Source organism: Eleutherodactylus coqui, chromosome 6 (assembly GCF_035609145.1).
Source record: "Eleutherodactylus coqui strain aEleCoq1 chromosome 6, aEleCoq1.hap1, whole genome shotgun sequence".
Lineage (NCBI taxonomy): Eukaryota > Metazoa > Chordata > Amphibia > Anura > Eleutherodactylidae > Eleutherodactylus > Eleutherodactylus coqui.
Window position 1 is genome coordinate 170,961,752 of NC_089842.1, and position 23,326 is coordinate 170,985,077.

Here is a 23,326-nt window from a genome sequence, read left to right on the forward strand (position 1 = left end):
ATTCCAGCAAATACATGTCAGAAAGGTTCAGTGGGTGCCCAGGACCCTGTCACTGGATCTCGTGATGTCCCTCCTTGGACCACTTTTGGTAGGTATTAACCACTGCATAGCGGTACCATCATGAAAGTTGCCATTTTTGGGATGCCCTGAGCCAGTTATCTTGCTATCACAATTTTGCCTTATGTTAAAGATGCTCAGAATTTTACGCTTGTCCATTGTTTTGCTTCCAGCACATCAATCATGAGCTGCCCATTCACTTGCTGCCCAATTTAAGGCCCATTTAGAAACAAAGATTATCGCTCAAAAGCCGTCTTTAGAGTGATATTCGTTGTGTGTAACTACATTGACATCGTGCAGTTTTCGTTAAAGGGGTTGTCCCGCGCCGAAACGGGGGTTGTTTTTTTTTTAAAACCCCCCCCCCCGGTTCGGCGCGAGACAACCCCGATGCAGGGGTTAAAAAAACCACCCGCACAGCGCTTACCTGAATCCCGGCGGTCCGGCGTCTTCATACTCACCTGCTGAAGATGGCCGCCGGGATCCTCTGTCTCCGTGGACCGCAGGGCTTCTGTGCGGTCCATTGCCGATTCCAGCCTCCTGATTGGCTGGAATCGGCACGTGATGGGGCGGAGCTACACGGAGCCCCATTCAGAAAAGAAGAAGACCCGGACTGCGCAAGCGCGGCTAATTTGGCCATCGGAGGGCGAAAATTAGTCGGCACCATGGAGACGAGGACGCCAGCAACGGAGCAGGTAAGTATAAAACTTTTTATAACTTCTGTATGGCTCATAATTAATGCACAATGTACATTACAAAGTGCATTATTATGGCCATGCAGAAGTGTATAGACCCACTTGCTGCCTCGGGACAACCCCTTTAAGCTCTCGCTGATCGTCGACAATAATCAGCCTTTTCTGGAATTCACAGCGGAATACAGCTGATACTATTGTTTCAGCTGTATCCCGCTCCCTGAACACAGGCATGGTAAAAAGAACAGCGGTGCAGCGGTGTTCTTCATACCCCGCTCAGAGCGGTGGGCTGTATAACAGCCGGGCGCTCCAAACAGAGAACAGATGGATGCAGAAGACAAGTGGCCCCACTTGTCTTCTGCATCCAGCACTCGTAGCGCAAGGTGATCGCTCAATGTTTGAGCGATCACCTTGCTCTGTAAATGCTGGTGATATCATGATAAGATAATCAATTTTATTCAAACCTCAGTAGCTTTAATTTCTGGCTGATCAGTGTACATGGTGTAACTATAAATCCGGCTCAAATTTCCGTCACACTTACCAAATAAATTCTTTACAGTGCGAGCAGTACGTTGGTTGACGCAGATAAGTGGCCATAAATTTGTGTCCATTCACCTGGTGCACCCTTCGTCTCATGGCTCTCTGCCTTTTCCTTGTAAAGTGCCTAAGCAGCCGCCCATCCCGCAGTGTTCCTACAAATCGAAAATAAATGGAAGCACCATATTAGATTCTAGGAATACAGATGCCATGTAGACACATTATGAGAACCTCTGATGTAGCTCCTGACTATCTTAGAGCGGCATATTACTTTCATGTCTTGTGCTGCATATATACAGATCTTTAAAGCTCATAATAAAGGAGAGCGACGCTGCTTGTGCGGATACCTCCCTTTTCTAAAGGGGGTCAGTGAAAATCTGTTCTTGGATAAAAAGGGTACACAGGAGTTGGACTTCTACCAGTCCAACAAATGGAAGGGGGTCTATTGACTCAAACTCATGGCATTACGGGGTGCCCTGGCCTGACTGCAAGTCTACCTCCAGTGCTGCCTCCAGATTCATCCCAAATCAATGTGTGGCAAAGTGGATCCACATCCATTCGTTGACAGTATCCACTCATATTTTCTGAAGTTGTTCCTTTTTACTGCCTTCTTAACTCTTCTTGTCATTTTGAGTAAAAAACATTTATATATATATAAAAAAAAAAATTAAAAAAAAAGTTTATGCAAAAACAAAAACAAAACATTGATGGGCTCTTCCTGAAAAAGAAAAACTTTAAGGGTATGTTAACTGATTTGCTGAAGATTTTGTTACGGAACTGCAGCAGATTTCACCCTTTCAATTGAATCTAAATTTTGCGACAAAATCTGCAGTAAATCAGCTATGTGTGAACATACTTTCTGTCAATGGTTTAGGGTAACTACAATAGGCACCTATGCTGAGTGATTAGGCACTGTCTCCCTCCACAGTTATGATTCTAGGATCAGTCTAATTAATGGCATCCACCCTACAGCAAAAAATGCAGAATTAAAGGGATTGTCCAGAGTTAGAAAAACATGGCCGTTTTCTTCCGAACACAGCGCCACCCTTATCTATAGAGTTGTGTATGGTATTGTAGCTCAGCTCTATTGAAGCAAATGGGGGCTGAGCTGCAATTCCATGATACAACCTATTAAAAAGGTGGCGTCGTATTTGGAAAAAAATATTTTTCTAACCCTTGACAACCCATTTTACAACATTTTGTAGTGAACTTATCACAGTACATCTAATAGGGTGTACTCTATGTGGTTGCCTATTCAAATGTAAATATGTCATTTTCACAGGAAAGCCATGCATGACAGAATGGTAATTCTGAATAATGAAGTGTGACTATGTGGTCAGTGCTATGCCACAGGAAGTGGGGGGCAGTTAATTACTGCATGTATATCAAGCCATGATAAAAAGAAAACTTCAGTTAATATAACTTCAGTTACTTCTAAAGTAGTTCCTGTAAAAGAGTCTGTAGGAGCAAACTCAGCAGCGCTAATATTTGATGACAAACGAGCCTCCACCTGGACAGGACAGCTCCTCCAGCGAGAGATGCTGCTTGTAACCGCTCTCCAATCTGGCCAAGAGATGAGGATCCTAAACAGAGGACTTTCCCTTTATTAAAGGGAACACCTCAGCTGCCTAAAGCACCATAAACTAACTTACGGTACTGTTAGGTGAGGGGACAGGAAGCCGGGTTATGTATTTTTTATACTTACCTGCTTCCTAGTTCCTGCAGTGCCCACCGTTGAGGCCTGCGGTCACATAGACTTGTATGGGAGAGCACGCATGGGACTCTTGTCTGGTTCCTGCACTTAATTGGTGGGCACTGCGGGAACGAAGCAGCGGGTGACTTTAAAAAAATACAGCACCCGGCTCCCTGTCACCTCACTCAATAGCACCATAAGTTAGTTTATGGTGCTTTAAGCAGGTGACAGGTTCCCTTTAACTCAGAATTCCTTAACTGGTGTTTGATAATTTGTTTCTAAACTGGTAGATCTATTTAAGAAATTCTCTCGCTCAGGGGTGCACAACATGCAGCCCGGGGGCCACATGTGGCCATCAATGCCATTCTGTATAGAAAATGAACAGTTTTCAAGACTTTAATCCCTTAAGGATCAGTGTGTTTGAGTTCTAAAAAGGACCAGATACATTTTAGAGATTTTTAACCCTTTCCAATCCAATTTGTATTCTGGTTTTCAGTACTGCATGAGGTGAAACGTTGGATAGGCTTCGACAGCAGAGAGGCCGGCAATATACAGTAAGAGAACCCTGACGGACGTCTTCCAACATCGGAGCTGTACAGCCTTAAATCATAATGTCTTTAGACGTCAGACAGTGGATTAGACAGGGTTAATGTGGTGTTTTTAATGCTCTATTTTTTGCAGTTCACATTAATTTTTAAAAAAAATCTATTTCACACTTTTCCACTGTAGCTCAAGCAGCCATAGGAGCTGCAGTTACAGGGAAAAATATCCCCCTGTAGTGACAGTAGTCACCGGCAGATCTGATCTGGATCTGCTAACTACCTGCAGTTCTTTCGTGCCATGGGGCACTTGGCGATCACGTGTCATCAATGGGTCGAATAGCAGAAGTAGCTCTTCCACTTACACTATTCACTACATAGCGCTTATTAAAACCAGCTTCTGCCTTCTCCTCTGGGTTCTCGGCTATCACTGACATCTGAGGTCCCAACCTGCTTCTGTGAGATTGCAGGAGCTTTAATAGTGTGCTGTATTTATGTTGTGGGATTAAAGAACAAAACTAAGGCTGCCTGCACACGGGCAGATTTGCATTGCGGAATCCGGAGCGGGATTCCGCAGCAAATACTGCCCATAACATGCTATTGAAAAACACTTTTTCCTCTATATAAGCGGAAATCAATTGGGGTATTCTGCTTGCAGAGGAAAAAAAAATCGCAGCATGTTCTATTTTTGTGTGGATTCCGCGTGGATTGCTTCTATTGAAGTCAATGGAAGCTGTCCATTCCGCGGCCCTTCTGCAATGACATTGCAGAAAGGTCGCAGATTTCACGTCATCGTTAGGCAACGATGCGGGAACAGCAGAGGTATAAAAAAAATCTGTACTGCACATGTGCAACAGCTCACCACATGGACCGTCCGCAGTACAGAGAAGACAAAAGAAAGGAAGGCACGCTCGAATGGCGGCTGGGCACAGGGTCGGATTCCACATGCAGAATCTAACTCGGCCTTTGCACTGTATATTTATGGTGCTTGGTCCTTACTGGGTTAAGAGACATGATATAAAGACTCTTACCTTCTGTGAAGCTACCTATGAGCGTTATTGAAACGTACACTTTGCCTTCGGGCTCCAAGTCAATCTGAAAAACAGGAAAGTAATGACCGTTTACATGCAATTGTGTTTGTGGTTAGTAATATATTCAGAACCCCCTCACTGCCATCACCTGGACATGTACCCTCCTCATAATAAACTTATAACAAGCCTCTGTTCACAACCTACAGGTATGCAGACACATTAAAGTCAGTGGATCTCACTAATATAATCAGGAACGGTCTATCTGTACGGTTTGAGGGCCACACATGCTTAGCCAACAGCTATGTTATGTATATGATTTTAGGCCGATACATATCTTAATAAATTTTTAGGGTGGTTGGGTCTTTGTTATTCTGATCAAAAGCTCCAAACCATATGCATAAAATTGGGAGTCAGAAATCATACATCTCTAGCTGCCTGCTGCCTTAAAGGATTTGTCCAATTCTTAAAGTGACCCTCCAGTCTCCGACAAACCCAGACCATTATACGAACAGTGCTGGCCAATCGCAGCTTCATGTAGTGTCTTGGATTATTAGTGCACAGTGAGCATCAAGTAGACAGAAGCAATACAAACATCTTGGTTTGTCTGGGACCAGAGGGTCGCTATAACTATTGATGATCTATCCTAGGCTGGTAATGCAGGCACAGCTTCCACTGAATTCAGTGGGCGTTGTACCTGAATTACCAACCTGGGCCACTGCAATGGGTACGGAGCAGTCTGCTTTCTGTTCTGTACACAATCACAACCACATGGAGAACAGCTGATCAATGACTGCCCTGAGTGTCGAACCCCTGCTGGTCAACCAATGATGACCTATCCTGAGGACAGGTTACCAATAGTTAAGAGATGGACAATACTTTTAATAGGGGGAGTTTATGAAATTACAGCATACTGTTGGATTACTGGGTTCAACATATAAATATAACGCAGTAACTTCCCTATAGTGATTCCAAAAAGTTTAGCAGTTAGCTATGCCTTTGCAGGGAAAATGGTTAAACAGATTCAACAAAATGCAGGAAAATAACTCAAAATCTTATATATACTGCAAGGCCTACCTAATTTGTCTGCAGATAATACTTGAGTTATTTAGGAAGAGGGTTCCAATAATGAGAACAGGCAACTGAGCGCTAAATGGATATTATGCCCCATTTGCACGCAACGATTATCGCTCAAACGATGTCTTTTGAGCAATAATCGTTGCATGTAAATGCTACCATTGTTTGCTTTTGGGCGGAACAATGATTTTATGTTGAGTTTAAATCCATCATTTGGCCGAGCATTGGATAGCAGGGACCGCACGCTGTGATTTTCCACAGGAGCACTGATAACATTGTATCTGAATGCAGATAACAAACCACCTGCTGTTCTCTGCATACAATTTAGGGAGTCTTATTTACTTGCAAATGAAGCTAATAAGCTACTAATGGGCATTAGTGCCCATTAGCAGCTTATACAAAATGATCGCTCAAACAGTCATTCTCCCTATCTTTTGAACAAACTTTGAGCGATCATCTTTGTGTGTAAATGGGGCTTTAAGAAAATTATTCATATTGTTTAACATCTGCAAACCAAAATTTCATTTGAAGTACTAAGGCCTCATGTCCACGGGGAAGTATCCGCAGCGGATCACCCGCACCTGTGATCCGCGCCCCATAGGGATGCATTGGACACCCACAGGTACCGTATTTTTCGCTTTATAAAACGCACTTTTCTTCCCCCCAAAGTGGGGGAGAAAAGTCAGTGCATCTTATAGAGCGAACGTGCCGCTTGTTCGCGCAATCATGCGAACATTCAGACAAAGAATCAGTTCTCTTTCCTTTGCACTGCTGCCCGCTGATTGGTGGTGAGCGCCGGCAGGAACAACTGTTGCTCCCCTTACTCCACCAATCAGCTTGACCCTTTCCTCCTATGAGGAAGTGCTTACAGTTCTTTGATTATTGCATGACAAAGCTACCTTAGTCTCCTGCTGCATCCATCCAATTTTAGAAAGATGTCAAAGCAGAACCGACTAGCATATAAAATCCCTTTTAAACTGGAGGTAGTGAAATACGCCAAAGAACATGGGAACAGAGCAGCTGAGAGACATTTTGGGCCGCCTCCAACAGAAAAAATGATATGTGAATGGAGGAAACAGGAGGAGGAGCTGCAAAAAGCAGATAAAAGTAAGCACACTTTTTGTGGGCGTACTGCAAAATGGCCACAGATAGACGTGGAAATGAAAGAGTGGATAATACGTCACAGGAACAACGGATTTTCAGGCTCTACAAAAATGATCATCTTTGAAGCCAAGTGTCTTGCTTCAGAGAAAGGCATTGAGGACTTCACTGGATCCGCATCGTGGTGCTAGAGGTTCATGAGGAGATGTGGCCTTGCTATGCACACCAAAACTAGAATTGCGCAAAAAATGCCTAAAGAATATGAAGCCAAGATTGTGTCTTTTTATAAATTTGTAATTGATGCAAGAAAGAAAAATGGCTTTGAAATAAGTCAGATTGGGAATATGGATGAAGTCCCGGTAACTTTTGACGTTCCATCAAACAGGACTGTTGATTTGAAAGGTGCAAAATCCATAACTGTGAAAACCTCAGGACATGAGAAAACGCATTACACGGTTGTGTTGTCCTGCTGTGCAGATGGCACCCAACTTCCACCAATGCTAATCTTCAAAAGAAAAAGCATCCCAAAAGAGGCGATCCCACGAGGAGTTATTGTCCATGTTCATGTGAAAGGATGGATGGATGGATGAAGGTGGAATGAAAATATGGATCGAAAAAGTGTGGTCCAGACGCCCTGGGGCTTCTGAAGAAACCTGCCCTGCTACTACTTGACCAGTTTAGGGCACAGATCAGTGAAAACACAAAAAGAAAAATATTTAAAGAAGCAAAGACCCATCTAGCTGTAATTCCTGGGGGGCTTACCAGCCAGTTGCAGCCTCTGGATGTTTCTATTACCAAGCTATTTAAAGTTTTCATGCGAGAGGAGTGGAACAAGTGGATGGCTGCTGGGAATCATGACCTGACACCCACTGGACGCATGAAAAGGCCCACTATCACTCAGGTTTGTGAGTGGGTGAAAACATCGTGGCTGGCTATGAAGGAGGAAATTGTTGTAGGATCCTTCAAAAAATGTGGCATCAGTAATGCCTTGGACGGTTCTGAGGATGGAATCCTTTATGAAGATGCTGACACCAGTGATAGTGAGTCACTGAGCTTGATAAGTTCGGACAGCAGTGAGGAGTTTTTGGGGTTTCCTGATGACTAGAGGTGTATTGTTCTAAAATAAAAATCTCTGCTCATCTGTTAATTACAGTAATAATAGTTCTTAATGCGGCTGTTGACTGACTGCTGTTCATGTTTACATATTATTCTGTTATTTTATTAAATATTTAAGCCCACTTTTTGGTTCAAAATATTTTTTTCCTACTTTTCTCTCTCTAAAACCTAGGTGCGTCTTATCATCAGGTGCGTCTTATAAAGCGAAAAATACGGTAATTAAATACCTGTGGATGTTATTTTTCCCTGAGGCGCGGATTGCATGTGCGGGAAAACACCCACAGCATGCTCCATTTTAGTGTTGGTCTCCCGCGCAGAAGGCTATAAAAGCTGTACAGATCCGCGGCACACCCGTAGCTGAATTTCTGCTCTGCTGTCAGAGAGCAGGAGTTTAAAAAAAGTGCACGGTACACACGTGGCACGCTGCCGGCATGCCAAGCACATCCGCCAGGCCGTAGAAAGAAGATCCGGCCGCGACGGAGGGCAGATCTGCAGTGTCCGGACAGGTAAGTAAAATGGTATTTTCAGGCCTCATGTCTGCGGGAAAGGAGGGACCCGCTGCCGGATTCTGCATGGAGAATCCGTGCGGGCCGGAATTTCCTAGTGGACATGAGGCCTAAGATCCAGGTGCTCCCGGTTGCACTAAAAGAAACATTGTTAAATTCTTAGTACTTAGCACTACAGCATTGATTACAAATGGGAAGATGAAGAATTGTCAATGGCTGCAAACATAAAATATTCAATTGGCATTGTAACAATTAAAAAATGGGCTTTAAAAGGAACCTTTCACATTAAAAAGTCCAATCTACAGGCACCAGGTTAGAGCAAAATGAACTGAGCAGATTGATGGATATACTGTTTTGTGGGAAAAGATTCTGTATAACCTGTAATTTATTCATTTAAACCTCAACTCATTCTGGGCTGGGGAGTGTAGAGGGTGGTCCTATGAGTGCACATTCAGAGCCAGCAGTCAGTCAGTCCATAGGACCACCCACTGGACTCTTGGACAAGGCATATTGAATCTTGTCCCTCAAAATTCTATATCAATTTGCACAGCAATATCTGCTCTAAAACACAATTCCTGCAGATCAGACACCATGCTCAATGTGACACTTTCCCTTTAAATGTCCTTGAGAACAAATCATTAAAATCTATTACATTTAGGCACCATCATGGTTTTTTCCAGGTGAAGTCCAGTTCCCTTTAACCCATTATAAATAAAACAGCCATATTTATGGCTGTGCAATTGGTTCCATTGTTTCAAATTAGAATTTCACAGTGAGCGTGTAAGCGATGTATACCAGGTAGGGAAATGTCCTGTCGTGTTTCTGGTGTGCAGCGCCAAACGCTCACAATAAGAAATGTTTGAGAACCTGTTGGGTGACTTTGTGATCTTCATTCCTAACAATCCAGTGGGTGTCCTTACATAACACAGAATCTTTTGATTAGTTTGTTGAAGTATGATATCATATATTGCTCTGTAAGATCATACATACTTGTTATAAACTGGGTCAGTGCAGGCAAGAATGACAAGTAGCATGCACTGGTGTCTAACCATAGGAGGTTGATGCAGGGGACGGGAATCCCATTATTTGGAATTCACTATGCGAGTAGTCGGTGATAGTCTATGTTGGGATGGATGGTGACAGTACTATTCTGTGCATTCAGCAGTGGTTACAAGCTCCTGGCTGCCAAATACATAAAAGCAGGCAGAAAATCCTGGTCACCACAGCCAACCTCCCAGTCATCAAGGCTATCAGAAATGATGACTTTATCTATGCCCTGCGATAAGTAGCCATCAGCTGAAGAAAACAATTGAGATTCAGTTCTCACTTAATTACTGAACTAAATTGTGGAGGGAAAGTTGAAGGGTCCTCATACAAATCAGAGAGTCGTCTGACATCAGCGTGATCATTGGCTTTGGATGACTAAAGTCTGAAGGCCCTTTTACATGCAATGATTATGGCCCAAAATTCATCCAAAAGGGCAAAAATGAGCGATAATCGTTACATGTAAACATGTAAATCCATCGTTCAGCCGCTGAAAGACTGAGCAAGTACATTCCATTTGAATGTATTTCGCTCATCTTTCAATAGACTGAAGGATGTTCTTCATGCGGCATGTTTACACATTTAAACACACACTGGGCTCTGCAAACAACTTGCAGAGGTCCTTTTACATGCAAATGAAGATGATAAAGTGTTAATGGCCATTAAAGGCCATTAATACTTAATGCAAATAGCTAGCTAAATCTTTTAATCTTTCAGTCGTTTGAAAGATTATCTTGGTGTGTAAAAGGGCCTTAACATGCCCCTAGGCCTTATGCACATGGGGCAAATTGAATTGCAGATCCCATGCTTGTCATCAGCGCAGGCGATCCGCTGCTTAATTTGCCCATAGGATGTACATGGAGATTCCTCTTCTCCACACACATAAGCGGATTTTATTTGCAGACACAATGTGCCTACAATAAAATCGCAGCATGCTCTATTTTAGAGCAGGATACACATGGACAGCTTCCATTGAAGTCAATGGTAGCCGTCCGTCCTGCAGCACTTCCACAATGAGCATTGTAGAAGTGTCCTGTCCTCACCTAGCAATGGCGCAGGAAAATCTATACTGCGCGTGTGCGCCGGTGGCACATCCGCAGTACAGAAGAAATGACAGGTAAGCAGGGTCACCGGAATCCGTGCGTGCCATGTGCATGAGGCCTTAGAAGAAAACTGTGAACTGGGTAACCTTACTTGAACGTTAAAGAACGGCGTCTTCTATACTAAATCACGGTTTACACCTGACATCAGGAACGCTTTCAGAAGTGTCTGGCTATGCATCACATTTGTAACAGGTCAAAACAGTAAAAAGGTGCTCTACAGAGAGTTTACAAATTTGACAATGAATCCTAATTTACAATGGAGGTTGAATAATTTTGATTGCAACAGTAGACTATTGTTAGACAATAGACCCTTTTATTAGGGCTCATGATCTTACCATGTGCTTGAACTTTGGACATGCTCTATAAATACCATGGAATGTCAAGTGAACATTTTTTTGGATACACTGATGTGTTTACTCATTTATTATACAAGTTATACAACTGTAATGTAAACCAGCTCTACATAGGTTAAACAATCAGCTAACACACCTTTCCCAGCTGCCCACTGTGTCCAGCGTTGCCAGGAACACGACCCATCATATGCAGGAAGCTATCAATTCATATGTCAGTGCACAAAAACGAATAAACTTTACCCCAGGAGTGACAAACCGTTGGGTTCAGCACATGTGTCAATACTTTATGATGCCCTCAGTCAGGATAGCATGAAGTATCTGACAGGTTCCCTTAGATTAGAGATGACAGTGAAGAACTGGAAATCAAAGAGGACTCTGTGGGAATGTTAGTAGGTGGGTAACTCAACATAGAAATAAAACTAAAACTGGAAATCGAAAAATACGGATTAATTACATTTTTGCACTAATTATAAAAATGGCATCTTCTGTGGCATGGGAGTCTTTGCTCCCCCCCCCCCCTTCCCATTAGGCACAAGGTGTGAATGATATGTCTGCACCCTTTATAGAGACAACCCTAAATGCAGAAATATCTGTTGATTAGTATGGGAAATCAAATTTTCCAGTGTGTTATGCAGAAGATAATCACTCTTTGTAGAGAGGAAATTTGCAGGGACAGTCATATGAGAGCTGGAGAATAATGTGACCTCATTTATAAAATACTTTTTTTGGGAGTTTTTGCAGGAAATATTTATCTTTCCCTTCGTGAGGCAAGAAACACAAGATAGAATATTTCATGTAATTAAAAACTGTCATTTAAAATAATTACTAGCGTTCAACACTATTGCTGATCGAAAGATACTTTGTCACTTGGGAGTCTATATTTAAAGCTACGCTAACGCGAGAGGTGAAAATGACTGCTAAAATGGTGTTCACGCTAGGTGTATTTATGTGATCATGGCAGACACTCTACAAATAGAAGTCTGCAGACCAATGATTCATGAGGAAGTAGATCGTAAGCTTTTCTACAAGATGTTCAGAGATGTTTGTATATAAAAGACAGTAAGAAATGAAATAGGAATTAATGCAATCGATCAAGAAAACAGATGATACAGCAAATATTTCAAGTTCGTTCCCACCAAATATTAAAGCTCAATTACACGTAACTATTATCGCTCTAAATTCGTTCAAACGACCGAAAATGAGCAATATTTGTTACGTGTCAACGCAGCATTGTGCACTTTTTGTCTGAACTTGAAATCCATCCTTCAGCCACAGAGAGATAAAGTGTGTCTCAATATACGACATGCTGTGTTCTCCACAGGAGCTGGGGGATTACATTGTAAACTGCTGGTAGCACTGACTAGAACAATGCAGTTGTATGCACAGCTGGGCATGTGATTAATCACAAGAGGAGCTCTGCAAACAGCTCCTAGAGGCCCATTTGCATGCAAATTAAAATGATAAAATGTTAATGGCCATTACCACTTTATGCAAATAGATCGCTAAAACATTCAACCTTTCAATTCTTTGAAAGATTAACTTTGCATGTAAATGGGCCTGTACTCCTTCTACAATTTTAAATACACTACTATGATATCTCAAAGACCAGACCAAGGATTCCCATAAAGTATAGTATTTACACCAAGGTGACCCTACAGTAGTGCAGACCCAATAGTAGTTTCAGGACAATGATAACTTCCACATTAAACTGGCCATACCAGAGTACCTACCACATTTGTGTCATGGTAATTGTTTCTAACTGATACTGTGACTGATCTCAACATAGATGAATGACCCCAATGACTTAATGGGGTGTGTCAGAGTGTCCCTCATATTTAGATTTCTTAGTGAAAACCATTATGGAATACATTGTAAATGTGAAAGCAGGCAAAGGTTTTATTTCCTTATCATCACCTGCAATAAATATATGACGTTGTAAGCTAGTAATTGGCACCCCATATATTTACAGAACTGTGATCATAGGGCACAGCAGTTGTGTCCGCATGATCACCAGCAGGGTGGTGGCTGTGACTGACACCTACCAGTGCTCTGGCAACAATCTGGATCTACCTCAGCTGTTTAAACTTTTAGATGCCACAAACAGGCAGAAAGCACTGCAGTACAGAATGATTGCATTGTATTATACAAGTGATCAAACAACTGAATGTTTATGTTGCATAAGGTGAAAAAAAAATGAAAGGTTTAGAAAAAAACAAAACAAATTAATTAATATTTCATTATGGAAAATAATAATAAGAATTATATATAAGTAAATATGTACTATAAATGAATGTTATCCATCCCGTATGATAAATGCCATAGTAAAAAAATACAAAACAATGGCAGAATTGCTGTTTTTGTGCCCTCCCCAAAAGAGAAAGAAAGTTCATTAATAAGTTCTATGTACTCCAAAATTGTACAAGTGAAACCAACAACTTTTCCTGACAAATAAACAAACCCTCAAGGTTTCTGTTACATTATTGTAGGATGCAACTACGATGCCCTGCACTGACATCACTAAAATGTCACACTGTACTGCAACAATGTCCATAATATACATATACATGTATTTAATTACCAAGACACGACACATAAATCAACACCAAACAAGGGAAACGCCAAAAGACAGGACTGAAACGGCTATCCCTAACCAATATTGGCTTGGCATAGCCTGCTGAAAAGCAGAGTGATCGTCCCACCAAGACACACCAAGAGAGATACAGCAGCAGGGTAGAGAGGAAGGTCCCATTAGGGGTTCCCAATGGATTACTACCCCCAAAACTTCTGCAGTGAAAAGATACACAATGGGATTTCCGAAAGATGACACCTATAGGACCTTTGGTAGTGACAGGGAAGAGGCATTCAACAGTACCCAATGCATGGTCAGGTGGATCAGGCCAACGTAGAAAAGCTACCCCATTACCACTTCCTGATTTTGGCTTTCAGAATGCAGGGACACAAAAACAAATGATTTCAGAAAAGTGTTTTTATTGTGCACTAGTAGTAAAACATACAAAACGAAAAAAAATATTTGGTAGAACTATAATTATAACAACAAATAGAATACAGGGATTTATACTGCATAATGAATGCCATAAAAACAAAATACAATAGTGGAACTATTGTTCTTTTTTTCCATTTCTTCACAAAAAATAATAAATCTATTCTATACATTACATGGACCTCAAAAGGGTACAATTAAGAAAATATATAGCATGACCAGCAGAAAACTAAGCCTTTTATTGAAAGAAAAAAAAGTCACGGCTTTTGGAATAGGCTTCTTCCTTTAAAGGCTGTACTGCATTAACTAACTATGTAAGTGAGGATAATTGAGGGGACTGGATTATTAATCTTGAATAGTGTTATACAGAGAAAATGCTTTACTGCAAGCAGGCATGATACAAAAAACTGCAATTCTCGAATGCTAAAGATCACATGACAAAATTGCAGACCCCCTGCAGGAGTACGGATTAATAGAGGGGAGTCACTCATTCAGGGGGCTCCATCAATTCAAAGTGTGGAGCACCTACAAAGAGTCTCTCTAGAGCAGTGGTTCCCAAACTTCATCAACCATGGAGTCCTTTTTGAAGCAAAAGTTTCTTGAGGAGCCCCAAAGCGAGACAGAGGATGTGGTCAAGGGAGGGGTTAGGGGCATGGCTTATCACAACATATGATTTTTACCTCTGTCGTTACAAAAAGGACAGGGCTGCTTAAAAAAAAATAGTGAGGAACACCGGAGTGCTGGGTGGGCTATTGATATACATTATATTTAAAATTAAAATGCTGCGGTGTTAAATCCGGCACCACATGTCAATATTCACACAGGTTTTGTGCAGATTTTTTCCAGAGCATGTGGGTGAGATTTTCAAAATCTCATCCACTTTCCTGCTACTGTAAATGTCGCCGCAAATCCGCCCCGTGTAGTAATAGTGACCCTCTATATCGGTGGCCGCAGTAGAAATAGTGACCCACTATATTGGTGGCCCCATTAGTAGTGTCCCCTATATTGGCACCAGTAGTAATAGTGACCCCTATTGTGGCTCCAGTAGCAATAGGCTCCCCCACTGTGGCCCCAGTAGTAATAGCGCCTCCCATTGCCGCCCCAGTAGTAATAGGGTTCCCTATTACCACGCCAATAGTGATAGGGTCCCACACTGCCACCCAGTAGTATTAGGGTCACCCATTGCCACTATGCTCTTCAGATGCACAGAGAGGTTTAGCAGCGCAGATTACAATAGGGGCGATTGGGACGGCCGTGGGCCCCCTCAGAGTCTCGGGCCCAGGGCGGTCACCCCAATCTCCCCTATTATAATCCGCCATTGGTCCCCATTCTACTCACCTCTGTAGCGGTATCCGAAAAGTCTGTACTGAGGAAATAAGCATGCAGTACCTGTGGTCAGCATAGCAACACAGATCACATTACCGGAGCCGGCTCATGTGATCTGTATTGCTATGCCGAACACCAGACCTGCATGCTCATTTCCTAATTACAGGCTGTCCGGACACTGCTTCAGGCGTGAGTAGAGCGGGGACCTAGACCATCCATCCGAGCCCATGACATTTACTCACAGTGCACCAAGGGCTCCGCGGAGCACACTTTGGGAAACCCTGCTCTAGAGGATCCAGATTAGTCACCATGTAATGCTTTATTTCTCCTGTGGTGGCGCTGCCGAAGAATAAGACACTTGGTACGAGGTTCCCACCACAGATCAAAAGGTCCCACGACACCTAATTTGTGGGGAACCCTTCAAATAAAGAAAGAAGTGCCTGAACCTGAAGCAAATAGCCTTTTCATTGCAAAGGCTTATTAAAAGAACCGCTACAGCCCAGTTCTGCTTGAGAGAGGTTGGTAGATTTCCACTGAATGATAAGCAATTTCCCTTAAGAGAGGTTCAAACACCATCAAATTCCTGCTATGCAAGGTTCAAAAAGTGCACGTTAAGTAGACATGTAGGTCACTTCTTAGGTCAGTTGTCTAACATGCTTTGTTCTTCCCTCCTAAACTCAGTGCACACCCTGACAATCTCTTCCTTCCTTCATCTGACAGATTTACATGCTTTGTACAGTAATTATATATTACACCTGCTTGCTTAGTAAATATTCAAGAGCTCGTAACAAACTGAAATAAAGCTTGTTCTGTGCAGCACTGCAGTAAACTGTACATCTGAAACGGGGTTGTCCTGCGTAGAAAACCCACTTTCATGCAGCCTAATAGGAAAGTCTTAAGGTGGCCATACACAGATAGAAGGTGGTTCATGGTTGGGCAACCTTTAAAGAATTGGTTGTATGGTGAAAGAGCATTTTGCCAATGTGACCAAGATGGGCTAAATAATGTGGGGCTGCAACAGTCATTCAAACTGGCCAGACATGTTCAATGGCACTGGGCAAAGGACAAATTATCTTTCTGGGAATGTCCTGGCAAGGACAAATATTTCTTAAGAATGAAAAGTCTTTTGTTCAACTATCAGACTGGCCAACTTATTTCTAGAGCGTGGATGGCCGTCATTGGTCGGTTAAATCAACATTGTTAAATCATTGGTTTCAATTTCCATTTTCATCAACTTCAGTCTAAAGGCCCATTTACATGCAAAGATAATCTTTCAAAGGGCTTAAAAATTTTGTGATCTATTTGCAAAAAGTGTTAATGGCCATTAACATGGTATCATCTTCATTTGAATGTAAAAAGGGGCCTTCAGGAGCTGTTTGCAGAGCCCAGCGTGTGATTAATCACATACTAGCTGTGCACACAGCTACACTGTTCTCCCTGCAGTTGCAAATTACAATGTTATCTTCTGGCTCCTGTGAAGATGGTCTATTAAGAGACACTTTATCTCTCACTGTCATGTAATGTATTAACGCTCATTTTTGGTCGTTTGAATGAATTTTGAGTGATAATCGTTACGTGTAAATGTACCTTAATGCGTCTGAACATCTTTAGTTAATTGAGGGGGGTTGGTTGGGGGTAGACTTCTCAGGATCATTTCTTAGCCAGAGTCAAGTAGTTACAGAGTCTCTCAAGTTGTGAACAATCTGTCCTGTATTACATAGATAACGCATTAATATGAATTAGCATGGTGTAATTCCTTATTTCTCCTGTAGAGGCATTGCACCTGAGCATATGCGTATTTGTTGTGAGTGGACATGCGCATTTACTGAGGATTTACCGTGTATGTTTTGCCTGCATATGTACCAGGTGCCAGCAAGGGGATTTTTTTGTGATCATTTTATTGTCAAGGGATTTGACATGGAATTTTTTTTTTTTTTTAAACTCTGGGTAAAAATTTACCCGATCAAATTTTCAAACAGCTGCCTTAAGCGTGCTATTAAATTCATTTATTTTCTTAAAACAAACCAGTTTTGAGCCCCTTTATGTAAGATGATATGTTTGCCAATTATAGTTACTTTTGAAAAATACAATTATCATCTTCATATATTTTCTATTGTTTTTATGTCAAAAAGCAGACTGGGTGAAAATTCGCTCTGGTGTAGTATCACAGGGTTAACAAGTAGGGATTATCCAAAGTGGAGAGACCATTAATGTGACACGATCTTTTTTTAATGTATTTTTGTGTTTGCTATGCTTACCAGTTTTGGCGCATGTGGTTTAATTTTTTGGTTTAGAAAAACCCTATGGCCCCTTGCAATCCAATTTTGGATTCAGGGTTTCCTAGGGGCCTTTCTCTTTCTGCCATTATACAATGGCGCCATCTGCTGGCTAGAGCCAGTACTGCAGTATGGGACATGCTGGAAAGGCCCCCCGACAACAGAGTGGCCAGTAATCTACAGTAAGACTACCTTGCCGGACGTCTTCTGACATTGGAGCTGTACAGCCTTCAATCAGAATGTCTAGACGTCAGACAGTGGATTGGAAAGAGTGAATTCATTATTGAGTTGGACAAATCTATACACCATGTAGCCAATATGTCTAGAAGCACACAGTTGACAACCTTTTGAGTTTTTTATGGAAGCTCTCATTGCCTGTGCACTAAAAGATGCAAACTGACTTATTGTATTAAGTTTAATAACTAATGCTCAAATAAGGTGTTTTGTCTCTCCCTACACTAGGCCGCTTTCACATGGGTGACAAAATTGTGTGATTTTGCCGCGATAGTGCGAGAAAACGCATGTATTTGAAGCCCATGCTTTCCAATGGGTTTCTTCACATTAGCGCTGTTTTATCTGACGCTATCTTGTGAGGAAAACAAATCACAGCATGCTCTATATTGCTGCGATTTGCGCTTTTTGTAGCCTATGTTTCCTTATGGAGCCTTTGTTTTTGTTGCATTGTACGAAATCGCAGTTTTCGTGCAATGTGACTAGCATTTTAAAATAAGCCCTATGCCTAAAATAAGCCCTGGTTGCACTCCAACAAAAAAGAGAATACTTACCGAAAACGCGCGGTCTGGGTCCTCCCGAGCTCTGCCGGGCGTCCTGCAGTCTACATTTACCCACATAAGATCACTTCCTGTTTAATGAATTGGCCAATAAATGCCGCAGCTCAACCAATTCATAAATCCTGCCTCCATAACGTGCTGGCTGTTAATTGGTTCTTCGCTGAGCCAATCAATGCAGCGCTAGATGAACCAATCACAGCCATCGCATTGGTTCATCCAGCACTCCTCAGCCAATCAGAACTCCTTCCTGGGAGGTGGGATTTAAGAATCTAGCAACCAGGAAGTGATCTTCTGTGGTTGAACGAGGACTGCAGGACACCCGGCGGAGCTACGGAGAGCCTTTTTGTTAAGTATTCCCTTTTTTTGTGGAATGCAGCTGGGGTTTAGTTTTGGGGTAGGGCTTAACCTTCTCGAAATAAAATAAAGCGCGTTTATTGCGGGCAGCAGCATTGCATTATTTTTCACAAAAAAACGCATTGCTGACACTACAAAATTGCGGGGACAAAGCTGCGATATCGCCACGGCAATATAGCTGTCGCCCATGTGAAAGTGGCCTGAAGTGAGACAGTCATTTGTTTGTGGCGCAAATTTTTTTTGCTTCTATGGTAAGATCATTGCATAGTGATATTACACCATACGCCAAGGAAAATTATACTAAACCCAACACAGGAAATGCCGGTCTTAATAAATTTCCCCCATTTTGGGCTTTAGATTTAGTGCATACATCAGAGCACTAAAGGACACTCTTAGCATCTCAGGCAAATGGACACATTCAGTGTATGCACATATGCTGAACATTAGGTAAAAATGGGCTGTGAATACAGTCTAAAGGCCCATTTACGACAGTTTGAGTGACAGTTTTGAGCGATCATCTTTGCATAACTCCAAGTAGCAATTAGCTACTTAAGAGTTATGCAGGTGGAGTAGGACACCACCATGCTAGTTTAGAGAATAATGCAGCTGTTTAGTATATGCAAACAGCTGCATTGTTCTCGGCGCTTTCAGCTGGTGTCCCGCTGAGAACTGCCACCAGGATACCAGCTGAACGTATACCATCAGGGCCGCCTGTTGAGAAAATCAGCGTGCGGCGCTGATAACTGTCATCGGTGATTTTTAGCTGGCTAGACATCACCGATGAACGAACAGTGCACGAAAAGTGCATGATGGCCACGCATTTAGACGCAACGTTGATCGCTCAAAAGATGGCTTTTGAGCGAATTTTGAGCAATAATTGTTGTGTTTAAATGACCTTAATAGTAAAATTGCCCTTGTTCAAAAATCAGTTATGGCTCAACCTTTAATTGCTTAAGGGTTCGTTCACACGAGCGCTGTCCACGCGCATAAGAGGCGCACACAGAACGCGCTTCTATAGCATCCAATGAGTTCCTATAGAAGCGTTGTAATGAAGGATTATTAGAAGCGCTAAAATTGCGCACCTTGCGATACAACATTAACCCACTGAAAACAATGGAAAACACTCTGCTAATCTCCGCCACGGCTTTTAGGATCGCTACTTCCCCAAAGTGATGTGAGGCGGGTTTAACACAGAAACACCTAGCATCCGCGCAGGACATCACATGTTGGCGGGCACAATATTGAGCTCCGTTTCACGGCCCGATTTCGTATGAAATTAGCCTTAGTCAGATATCCCTCACTACTGGGATGGAATACGGGATTATGTCGGGCTGTAAAGAGCCACGTCTCCATCCCCTCATAGAGTTCAGGGAATGCAGCTACACCTCATATAATGGCCCAAAATGGTGTTATTTAGTAGCACTTTAGCATCATTATTTTACTTTGGTTAGCCATTAAAATGTATCATATCTGAAAGATTATTAAGAACGGTAACAATTTTTTCGCACTGGTTAACATGGTACCAACGTCTTATGTATAAAGGGTCAACCTGCAAGTATAATAAAGCAGTGATAAGCCGGTAATTATAAGACTGGGACGGTACAAGTATAAACTCGCCTCGGCCTTCTGTTCTTTATAGACAGGGTCTCTTAGGATAATAACAGTAAATCTAATAGCTGTCAGTCAAGTGCATGCTACAACGGGGCATAAGCTGTTTTGCAGATCCTCCCTCTGCATTATACTACGTGGATGAATCACAGCCCAGGTAGTTTCTGTCAAGGACGGCAGACACGATTCAGGATCAACTCTTTGTTCCCATGCTTGAGACTGCTAGTCATGATTATACTCCCAAGTTGGAACAAGTTATTGCTTGGCACAACAAAGACTTCTGCTGAATGTCTCCACATTAACTCAGCTTGTCCTCGGCAGTCAAACAACAAAGGTGGAAGCTAATGAAAGATATTAGGGTGCCTTTATAAAAAAAAAGTGGGGTGTAACTGGCATTCAGGAGGTCCCATTGCAAAGTTAGAGAATAAAACGTAAACCTTATTGACCATACAGAACTGAAATTGAGACCGGCCTTATAGTATCACATTACCAGGACATAAATAGATGTACATTAGAAACGGAAAAGTGCTTGGCACCTCATATGATGCCATTGGCTGAAGAGCCACATACCGTGTTTCTCCAAAAATAAGACCCTGTCTTTCGTTTTTGCCACAAAAGAGGCACTAGGGCTTATTTTTGGGAAATGGCTTATTTTACTTTCCTAGCTGGCGCTGACTAGACTCCCTCTAGTGTTCGCAGTTCCATAGCTCCGCCACGCACCCTGTACTCCTCAGCCTTCGGCAGAACACCCCACCTCCAGGAAGCGATTGATTGGTTCAGCAAGCACTGCTCTTGGTCAATCAATGCAGCGCTCACTGAACCAATGCGATGGTTGGAATTGGCTGAGTGCAGTGGTCGCTGAACCAATCAGAGCTATCGCTACTTGGAGGCGGGATTTACGAACCGCGGGTTCGAAAGCCGCGGATTTTGAAGCGGCTCGGCCGAACGCTTTCCTGTTGCGGCCGTGGCTCCCAGAGAGGAGAGCGCGGCCGCAATGGAAAAAAAAAATAGAACATGCTGCGGCCGGCAGATCCGCGCCGCAATGCCGGCTTTGCCGTGACGGATTCGCCATCCCATGTGGACGAGATTTCTGAGAAATCCCTTCAACGTGGCTGACTAATCCGGGGATTAGCGGCCGCAGGCAGATCTGCCGCAGTGAAATTCCGGACGGAATTTCCGTGGCAAATCCGCCCTATGTGAACCCAGCCTAAATTCCGCTGTCAATTCTGATGAGATTGCAGGGAGCCGTGCAGATGTCATGGCAGCCGGGGGCCTTCTGAAAGGCCATAGGGCTGTTTTAGCAATATGCCTATCAAGCTGTCCCCATGGGGTGGCTTGATAGGCTGCCTGTCAGATTGCAGTATGATATCATACTGCAGGAGCAATCAAAGCATCGCTAGTTGTGGTCCCCTGTGGGGAGCAAAGGAGTAAAAATGAGAACAATAAAGTTTTATTAATTGTTAAAAAAAAAAAGTAATATAAAGTTTACACTCCCCTTTTGCCATATCTATCATAAAAAAATCTAAAATCATAAAAAAAAAATACATATTTGGTATCGCCGCGTCTGTACAAGTCTGATCTCTATCAAAGTAGCACATTATTTCCACCGCATGGTGAACGTTGCGCGGAAAAATAAAAATAAAGAACGCTAGAAATGCACTTTTTCGGTCACCCCATTTCCCAGAAAAAATGCAATAAAAGTCATGTATTCCGAAATGGTACCAACATAAACTACAGGACGTCTTGCAAAAAATGAGCCCTCGCACAACTACAATCGACAGAAAAATAAAAAAAAGTTATTGCGCGCAGAAGATGCAGCAGAAAATAAATTTTAAAAGGAAATGTCTTTGAATAAAAATCAAAGTAGTACAGCAAAAAAAATCGTAATAATTGTTCTGACCCATAGAATAAAGATATGACATCATTTTTGTTGCAGTTTGTGCACTGTGGAAACGAGACGCAACGAAAGATGGCGGAATGTCGTTTTTTTTTTCATTTTACTCCAGTTTTTCAGTACATTATATGGTACATTAAATAGTACCATTGAAAACTACAACTCGTTCCGCAAAAAACAAGCCCTCATACAGCGACATTGATGGATAAATAATGGAGTTACGATTTTTTAAAAGGGGGGGGGGGGGGGAAACGTGTCCTTAAGGGGTTAATGGAGAAAATCTCATATACAGCATGTATACAAACATGTGGGCAGCGCTACAATTCCAGGCTCCTTTATTAGCACCAATACAACATTTCCGCCCATATTATCAGACTTTTGCAAGCAATGAATCACTGCACAGCGATCAATATTTATACAGTGACATAACCATCAATTACGCAATTAAAAATTCATATCACAATTAACACGTAAATAATACAAAGTGTATAAATAATATAGAAAAATACAACCAAGGTGTGCCTAAGGCCAGGCTTACAGGCGTATGTGAATTGCGCTTTACTGGCCGCGATGTATGCGCATATAATAGTAGATTGCATACAGTAGATTGCGGCAATTCAAATACATTGATTTTCGTACTAGCATTTTTTCATTTATGTGCAATAGTGCCCTATTGTTCTCTAATAATGCGTACCCATAGCTGTACATACGCAAATTACATTGCCTATGTGCAGCGTTTAAATTAAATGTCACTAAACAGAGCAGAAAGTGAAAGCAAAAAAAAACATAAAAACCAGGAAGACTGCACATAACTGTGTATGAGATATGCTGTTAACAAAAAAAATGCTGCCATACACGGCGATGCTTCGGTCCACACCGCGGTAAAATGCTGCTTTACATACGCAGCGTTTACCACACATTCATGTGAGCCCAGCCTAAAAATCACATGGAAGTAGAGGTTTACACATAAAAGCAATGTAAAATATTAAATTAAGGCTGGGCTCAAATGGCCATGAGTATCGGTGCACCACGTGCGAGTGAACATACATGCGAGAGACTATACGTGCGAGAGAAAGGGTATTACGCGTGCAGTGGCCCAATAGAAATCAATGGGTTATTGGCATCATGTGTTGTCCCTGTAACGCACAAAGACAATACGCACGTGTGAGCGAGGCCTAAGGTGTGCGAAGCTCATACATACTACAATCAATTAACAAGAGATTGTGCTCAGAA

The 23,326-nt window shown here is 42.2% G+C and overlaps 1 protein-coding gene across 1 annotated transcript in view; it reads right to left on the reverse strand.

Annotated features, from left to right (window-relative positions):
- PRKCH (protein kinase C eta) overlaps positions 1 to 23,326 on the reverse strand; it is a 161,726-nt gene that overhangs the window by 79,365 nt on the left and 59,035 nt on the right. Inside the window, exons 2-3 of the mRNA XM_066608201.1 lie at positions 4,547 to 4,610; positions 1,288 to 1,438 (exon numbers count right to left, since the gene is read on the reverse strand). Coding sequence (XP_066464298.1) covers positions 1,288 to 1,438; positions 4,547 to 4,610 — 215 coding nt within the window. The remainder of the gene's footprint in view (positions 1 to 1,287; positions 1,439 to 4,546; positions 4,611 to 23,326) is intronic.